Source organism: Phalaenopsis equestris, unplaced genomic scaffold (genome assembly GCF_001263595.1).
Source record: "Phalaenopsis equestris unplaced genomic scaffold, ASM126359v1 Scaffold000372, whole genome shotgun sequence".
Lineage (NCBI taxonomy): Eukaryota > Viridiplantae > Streptophyta > Magnoliopsida > Asparagales > Orchidaceae > Phalaenopsis > Phalaenopsis equestris.
The window spans coordinates 690,163-698,812 of record NW_018164814.1 but is presented as its reverse complement, the minus strand read 5'-3'; the positions used below and the strand labels follow the sequence as shown (position 1 = coordinate 698,812).

The following is an 8,650-nucleotide window of genomic DNA, read 5'->3' as shown; positions in this document are numbered from 1 at the left end:
AGATCGCGAAACGCGGACCGCGGGCTGACCCCCGCGGTCCGCGTGTTTTAGAAAATAAAAAACGCAGTATGGAATAATCTACCCAAAAGTGCGAACCAAACGGTATGGCGGCGTTTTCAAAACGCCGCCCGCACTTATAAGCTGCCCCAAACGGGCCCATAAGCTTGTCAATGATGTCTTAGTTTAAAGACTTGGTAATAGTTTGACATGTTGAACGTATGTCATAGCTTCAGAAGCATCAATTGGCCATAAGGACCAAAACAGGGAGTTGTGATGAGGTTCGTAGGTCGTAGAGGCGAGATTTGGGAACTGCATGAACTCTGATAGTTTTTGTAGGCCGCAGCGGCTGAAGTTGATAGTTGTGTGCATTGCGAGCCATGTCGACCATAATTGATCACATGGGAAATGACACGGAGCTGTTAAATTGTTTCTAGGTTGTAGAGGCTGAAGTTGGGAGTTGTGTGAGTTGTGAGCTACATGGGTTCTAGTTTATGGCAAAGGGTATGGAGGTGAGTTATAATAACATCAGCAGGGCACAAAAGCCAAAGTTGGAGCTACGTAAGGTGTGAGCCACGAATATTGTAGTTGGTCACATTGGTCATAGTGGTGAGAGGTAATACAATTTATAGATCTCAAAAACCAGAGTTTGTAGATGCATGAGTTATGAGCCATGTAGGTCGTAGTTTGTCACATAAGTCGTAGGGGTGAGCTATAGGTCGCATAGGTTGGAGTTGGGAGTTGTATGGGTTGTGAGACACATAGGTCGAAGTTTGTCACATAAGTCGTAATGATGAGTTTTAATAGCTTATGTAGGCTACAGAAGTTGGATTCATGAGCTACATAAGTTTGAGCCATGTAGGTCGTAATTGGCTACATAAGTCGTAGTGATGAGCTATAAGTCATGTAGGTTAAAGTTGATCACATATGTCATAGTGGGAAGTCATAGCAGTATTGATTGATCGCCAAGGCCGAAGATAGGGTTGGTGTTGCAATTGTAGTAAATTACATAGGTTGTAGGCCGTAGTAGAAAGTTGTGAGACAGAACTTCAAGAGTTATAAGAAGGTCACTGTATTCCAAGTAAGACAGTTGTCATTAGTTATTACAGACAGTGACAACGTGATTCAGGTGCTTTGTTAGACCGTTTTTGGGTATGTCATTATACAATATGCGAGGTGTCATTATATCATCTTCAGGGTGTGTCATTACATCGTAGGGTTCATAAACATCAGTGAGCAGGGGGCACCCAGTGGTGATTAAAGGTGTTCGTCGATGGTGGTTAAAGAATGTGGAAAATAGGAAGTGTTCATCGGATCTTCAGTTAAGAGCGACATTTAAAAGTCAGTTTCTCCTAAGTCCTCCGTCAAAGATTGAAGAATTAGATAGGACCAAAACAATTTAGCGTGTTTTAGGGTTTCTGAAGCTTTGATCAAGCTTTTAAATGATAAACATCTTAGCACAAATAATCTTTGTCGATAATGTTCGGCAGGGGTCGACGGTTATTGATGGCGGGTCATGGTGGTCGATGGCAGTTGGCAGTGGTCGACAACGAAAGGAGTGGTTTTGGACCCCCCCCCCCCCCCCCCCCCCCATGAGAGAAGTGGGGTTCTGTTTATAGAATTATGTGTGCAATTAATGTCAGGATATGAATCACTTTGATTGGATGACTCATATGGCTTCCATCAATCAGACGACATTTGATGAATATTTAAGTGCCTTAACGATGTCGAAATTGGGTAATATTGGGCTGGTTGGATTTGTTTTTTCAAGGCACTAAATTTGACTATAGACTCGTCAGAATCAACATTCATTTGATCTTCTAAATGTGTCAAAAAAAACTTTAAAAAACAGTTTAATGGTTTGGTTTGGTTGGGATTGGACTAATTTTGGTAACATTGGGTTCTTCTCGTTGAGTCAGTCAGTTTGACTTTAAGTTTGCTAAAGTTGGAGCTCCAGATGAATTTTTATCGTTGTTTGAATATTTCTTGCTCAAAAAGTCATCTCGAAATATGTGACATGCCTCAAGATTTTTGTCAGACCATGAAGAATCATTGGAGTCGTATCAATAATAAATAAAGAGTGTAAGTGTCAAAATAGTCTCAAACTATTTACATAGGATCATTTTAGGCCCATAATTTATCAAACTATCAAAATAGTTCAGATTCTTTAAATTATGGTTGAAATAATCTTCATGAAGAACTATTAAAGCTCAATTTAAATATAATCGATCAATTGAACTGGGACGTGGTGAGGATCCACAGCCAATTATTTCTCCCGTAACCCTAACCCTAACCCTAACCCTAACCCTAACCATCCAATGAAAGTTTGATGCTATCCAATGAAAGTTTGTTTAAAATTGTGTGTATATTTCACACGCACGAATATTAGCTTATAATTAACCACCACAAAAGCATATATTTAATCGAGACTGCAGAAGGGGACATCTTCATCGGACGTGGCAATTTTTAACTGCAACCAATTGCTGTGTGGATACATCGCTCCACAACAAGCCACAACGGACCACTCTACTATTTATTTTAATATTATTTCACTTTTCCCACCAGTGCGCTTTTTCTAATCGCTAAAAACTTCAATTGCCCACAGCTATCCAGCCATCATACTTTTTTATTTGGATGATTTACATATAAACCACTTAAATCTTATTTATTTACATAAACACCACTTAAATTGGGGGTATATAAGTAAATGTTTCTTATTACTTTTTTTTTTAGCTGTCTGAACTATTTCACACGTGGGGCGGCCGAGTGAGTCCGTGTGTGTTTGACTTGGGAGAACTGGAGCCAAATTTTTTAGATGATTTACTATTTTTTTAATTTTTATATTTGATTTATAATGTTTTTATTTAATTTGATTTATAATATATTCATAAATAATTTTATAAAATCAAATAATTAAGCAATCGAACAAATTTAAAATTAAAATCTAACAGTTTTCAATATATATTGACTTTATCAAATAGCATAAAATAAATACTAAAAACTTAGTTATTTGAAATAAAAAATAATAATTTCAGTTTTTTTTTATAATTATTACTTTCAAACTACAATATATTAATATTAAATATATAATTAAATAAATTTTAATTAATCAAATTTTATTTACTAATTGGAAGAAATATGATCCAAGTATTATAATCGAGAAGAATTTGAGTCTGCATAGGTTCATTTACAGCCCTTGGCACATGCTAGAATTACATACATACCAGTTAATTCTTATTTATTTACATATTCAACTAAACTTTATTTGTTACATAATATGTAAGTCTTGGAGGTTTTAAACATTAAAAGAAAATTTTGGTTATTAGGTATGTAAATACCTAAGAATTGGACTTAAATGAAGAAATTTGCTTAAGAAGCACTTATAAATTTTTGAAGGCAACGTGATTTAGTTTAAAGTCCGTTTGAGGCAGCAGGGTGACACCGCACCGTAATTTTGTCAGTTCGGATAAATTGTGTTTTGGCAGATTTTTTCAAAAAACTTCAGTTGAAATTAATGTTTTTCTACCGGTTTTGACTAGGTGCGATGACAGCTTGTTAGTTGCAACCTGACTTTTTCGAAAAAAATTGTAATAATCATCATAATTTTTTGTAATATCAGATTATTTTTCAGGAGTTTCATAATTATTTCTTAATAAGTTGCAACTGCCTCAAACAGACCTTTATTAATTATTATATAGCTTTTATAACAAATGTTTCATGCATGTATTAAATTTATGATTTGATATTTGATAAATAAAAAAGGTGAGCCAAATTTTTTATTAGAATTTCATATTTTATAGCTATTAATTAAAATTAGTTGATAGAAGATTAACAAATAAATTTATAATATATTAATCTCAGAATAAATTAATTTGTAATAAAACTTATTTTGATTTGATTTGGATCAAAGTATTTTAAACTATACTTTTTCTCATGCTTAAAAAATGAAATATTTATAAAAAAAATAATGTCTAAATACTTCAACTTGGAATAATATCACTCAAATTTTGTAAAAAAATGATGATTTAATCATATAGAATTTAAATAAATATCACAAAGATTTTATGAATGTATATATTTAAGACCTAAGTTTGGATATTTATTTGTTAAATACTCGAACGTTATATTTATATAAGTAAATTATATATATATATATATTGCGCGCGCGCGCACGCGCAATTTTATCATTTGATGTTTCATATTCAAAATAATGATCGTTCTGAGCCCCAATATCAACAAGTTTGTAGTCAAGAAAACTGTCTCGACAAGACAAATCTAATGATATAAAATTGGTTTGATTTGAATCCAATCAAACTCATATCAAGCCATTAAAGTTCTTTTAAAGGTTCTGGTTTCTCAATTGAATGATCATATGAACTTAAAATTTGACCATATATATATTCAAATCAAGCATCTCAATGAGAGAAATCCAATGAGTCTGAGCTCTCTTGACTCCGAAGTCATTAAAGTCCTCAAATTGTAAAATTACTTTCTGTGACCAGTGAGGATCCATATAGGTCGTCTGATCGGTAGTTAGAGAAGTTATTAACCAAAAGATCAAAGTATTTCTCTCAAAGATGCTATAAATATGCCTCCTATTTTCATCGAAATGGGGAGGTGGGCACGAGTGGGTAGGAGAAGAAGAGGAATTTAAGTGATGCTTTGGACTTAAGAGCAATATAGAAATAATCTTTCTTACAAGCACTAAGCCATCCCAAAGCTTTCATCGACGAACGACCAAGTCATCTCTCTCCAGAGGCTTCTTTGCTTTGGGTGTCTTGTCTCCCACCTTCACCGATTCCATCCTATGTTTCTCCCTCTCGTATAATTCCTCCCAATGGCTCTCTGTCATGTCCTCAAAGGCACAAGATCACAGAACCCTATTGACAACATCTAAATCAGTGAACAGGTAAACCAAATTCTCTCCCCCCATCATATATGTGCATACATGAATGTGTTCTGATAACATTTTCAGCCTCACCATTTTATTGGTGATTGGTCGAACACAGACCCCCGACCACAGCGAGATGCAGCAATTACCCTTCACCTTACTCTTGACCCTTACCACCTAGAGCTTGGGGCCAGACGAGAACACTATATAATCATCCTAGTCGAATTTGAAGCTGAAGAAATAGGAGATAACTCGATCGACCATGGGATATCATTTTACTGGAGGCATACAACCAAGTTCATTATGATATGAATGGAATTCAAGCTAACTTGTGCAGGGATGATGCCATAGCTGTTGAGAATATACCTCATTTCACTGTAGAAAGACAGTTGTAACCTGCATTTGATTTGGTCGATATAAATGACCAAGCTATCACTATAGTTTCCCACTAACCTTTCCCCTGTGACAACAACATGGAGTACAACGTCTAGGCCGAAGGCAAACGACTTGAGTAGAGCTACTGTCTGCCTCTTTGAAATAATTAATGACACGTCAGGAGGGATCACACTAAAGAGTTCAGAAGAGTACCATGGGGCCATATTGGGACAAGGAGGAAAATAAAGAAGTCACATGAAGGAGGAGAAAGGGACTCTGTGAGGAGCTAAACTTCTGATTAACTATCTTATAACATAATAAATAAAACTGAAACCCACGAGGGCCATATAGTCTTTTAGTCACATCAAAGTGCGGGAAAAATGTTACAACAAAGGTGTATATCAATGAACCAATAAACACAAATAAAAGCATGAATATTTAAATGTTGAATGACGAAATGAAACATATACACATGTTCATTAATGAGATAAAATTTATTAGCATTCATGCTACCCATTTACAATTATTGCATTAGAAAGAAAAACATTAACAAAATTATTGGCCGCTGCCTCGGGCGGGATGTACCCCAACTGAGACAACCACTTAAATAATTGGGGAAGACCTTTAGCCTACAATCTCCGACCTAACGACTGTCTGCCCTTAGTGTAGCCCGACAACATCTGTGGATCCCATGTGCTGAATTTATTTATAGACTAAAATATCTTGAAGTAACCTACTTATCGTAAGAGTATAACATGTAATTGTATTAAAACTCATTCACATGAATAAGAGGGCTATTTCATGAATAAAAGTTACACAATTTCACTATTCAAGAAAGTGTTATATATATCTCTCTCTCTTTCAATCTTCAACGCTCTATTGCATAGTCATGTATCTCGGACAGATTTAGATTCAACAATCTTGTTAGAGCTTGAATTCTCATTACTTCACTCAATCTTCACATGAGGAATAAAATATTTTTAAAGGAAGGGTTTTATGGTTCGAGTCAAAGTAACTCATTTTTCCTGCCTTCTTCCTTTATACATAAGGTAAGATAAAGAATTATAAAATTATCTCACGTAAGATATTACGCCTATCCACAAGTCCATAACATCTTGATGAAAATGTCGTAACATAGGTGTCATAAATATAGATGGATATATGCACTATCTTTTTAGTAGCTGGTTTGCTCATGACTAGATAAACTACTTCAACGAGTAGGCTCAGCTCGACCACATTGATAAATTAGCTCAATTGTATCACTTCGACGAGTAGACCTGAATTCAGGAATACCCACCCACATGTAAGTCATGTTTAAATTCAGGGTAGCATTTGGGTATACAAATATGTTTCGACAACTTTAGAAAGCAACCCTTCCTATTTTCCGTTTGGTTATTTCTGTGATTAGCCTCCGTGGTCGCACTAACCTTAAAGCGGTCCAAAAGGCACTATAAAAGCCTTGACCGATGCACCGTCCTTTCACCTACCAACTCTACTTCGACCATTACGCAGCGATTCTTGATTCCATTCTCTCCGGCGGCGGTGACACCATGGCCGCCCAGTTGCGTTTCTCCCCGCTACAACCCCCCGTCGCATCCTTTGCCCAAGTTCGCCGTTCTTTCGCCGGAAACCTTCTCAAACCATCGATCTTTCTCCCAACCACCTCTCCTTTCTCTTCCTCTGCGTCCCTCTCCCTCGTTCCCAGATCTTCAAACCCTAACCTCTCCCAAACTTTCACCGCCGGCGGCGGTGGCATCGGCGGGGGCGGCCTCGGAGGTTCTGGCGGCGGCGGCGGAGATGAGAACGATGGGAGGTCCGGCGGAAATCCGGAGCGATCTGATCTGATCGGTCCGATCGGGCTTTTTGTCAACGGATGGCGAGCAAGGGTTTTGGCTGACCCCCAGTTTCCGTTCAAGGTTCTCATGGAGGAGGTGGTTGGCGTTTCAGCCTGCGTGTTCGGCGACATGGCCTCCCGTCCAAACTTCGGCCTCAACGAACTCGATTTCGTTTTCTGCACGCTCGTTGTTGGCTGTATCGTTAACTTTGTTCTCATGTATCTCCTCGCGCCGACCACCGCCGTCTCCTCAACGGCCGCCGCCGCCGCCGCTTCCCTCCCGAGCTACATGTTCGAGCCGGGGGCCTTCTCGCTTGCTGAACGGATTGGAACGTTTGCTTACAAAGGGGCTACGTTCGCTGCAGTTGGATTTGCCGCTGGGCTGGCGGGTACGGCGATCTCTAATGGGCTGATTTCACTAAGGAAGAAGATGGATCCGGAGTTCGAGACGCCTAACCAGGCTCCGCCGACGGTTCTTAACGCGATCACTTGGGCGCTGCATATGGGATTGAGCAGCAACATCAGGTACCAAACGCTGAACGGTTTGGAGTTTGTGATGGAGAAGGTACTGCCGCCGGTGGGTTTTAAGTCATCGGTGGTGGTGCTCCGAGGTCTCAACAATGTGTTGGGAGGCATGTCTTTCGTGCTTCTAGCTCGATTAACAGGATCGCAGAAGGTGGTATCTGATGAGGCGAAGGTGAGCTTGATTACTGATGGATCGGCCACGGATGGATCGACGGCCGTGGAGTCTGAAGACGGGGAGTTGCAGAGGAACGATTCTAATTGCAAGTAAGTGTTTAGCTGTTTTGTTTCGCTGAATCTAAATGTAAATGAAGAAAACGGGTGCAATGGCTTTTTTGCTCTTTAGCTAGAAAGTAGAGGGAGAATTGAAGTGCAATGGTTATATTTTTATGGAACTTCTTTCTTCTTCTTCATTTGCCATTGTAATAACGAAAGTTTCTATTTTTCTTCTCTGTTGAGCTTTGATTGAGTGAATTTTCTTCTTTAGTCCTTTATGAACCTATATTGATATAAATATTGTTAGTTTTTTTTTTTATTGGCATCAAAAAATCGATCCATGATTGTCGATCTGGTTATCGTACAATTTGTTGTCATGCCTGGTTTTAAAATCTGAATGCAGTAGATGTTGCTTGCCTTTGCAGCTCTGTTGAATGCTCTGAAAATTCTGCTGGTTGAGTAAATTTTTTTTATTAGGTAAATCTGCATGCTATAATATGATGGAAGTTGATGTTATCAGAAAAGAGGAAGCTTATTATTATTATTATTATCATTATTATTTATTTTAAATAAAGTATTTGTTGTAATTTCAAAACAGAGGATGCTAGAGGTTTAGTTAATCTTTGTCTATTGTTATGATATTTAAGCTCTGTTGCTTGTATTGTTCTGTAATTCTTATATAAATTAAGGCCATTTACATAGATGTCACACAATTCTCATGTCTTTTCTTATGTAACACCTAAAAAATTATATTTTCATACATAGCACTTAAATTTTTAACATCACACCACATCACATCAAAAATAGTAATACCA

General features: G+C 37.6%; 1 protein-coding gene across 1 annotated transcript; it reads left to right on the top strand.

Annotated features, from left to right (window-relative positions):
* The first annotated feature begins 6,714 nt into the window (after window positions 1–6,714).
* LOC110026432 (protein RETICULATA-RELATED 3, chloroplastic-like) lies at window positions 6,715–8,069 on the top strand. Its single transcript, XM_020727362.1, has one exon. It carries the CDS (start codon window positions 6,730–6,732, stop codon window positions 7,888–7,890), a length of 1,161 nt encoding a protein of 386 aa, XP_020583021.1. The 5' UTR covers window positions 6,715–6,729; the 3' UTR covers window positions 7,891–8,069.
* The last annotated feature ends 581 nt before the right edge of the window (window positions 8,070–8,650 follow it).

Bases quoted from the DNA above. Each gene is read 5' to 3' on its own strand.
- LOC110026432 (XM_020727362.1), top strand. From the start codon at position 6,730: ATGCACCGTCCTTTCACCTACCAACTCTACTTCGACCATTACGCAGCG.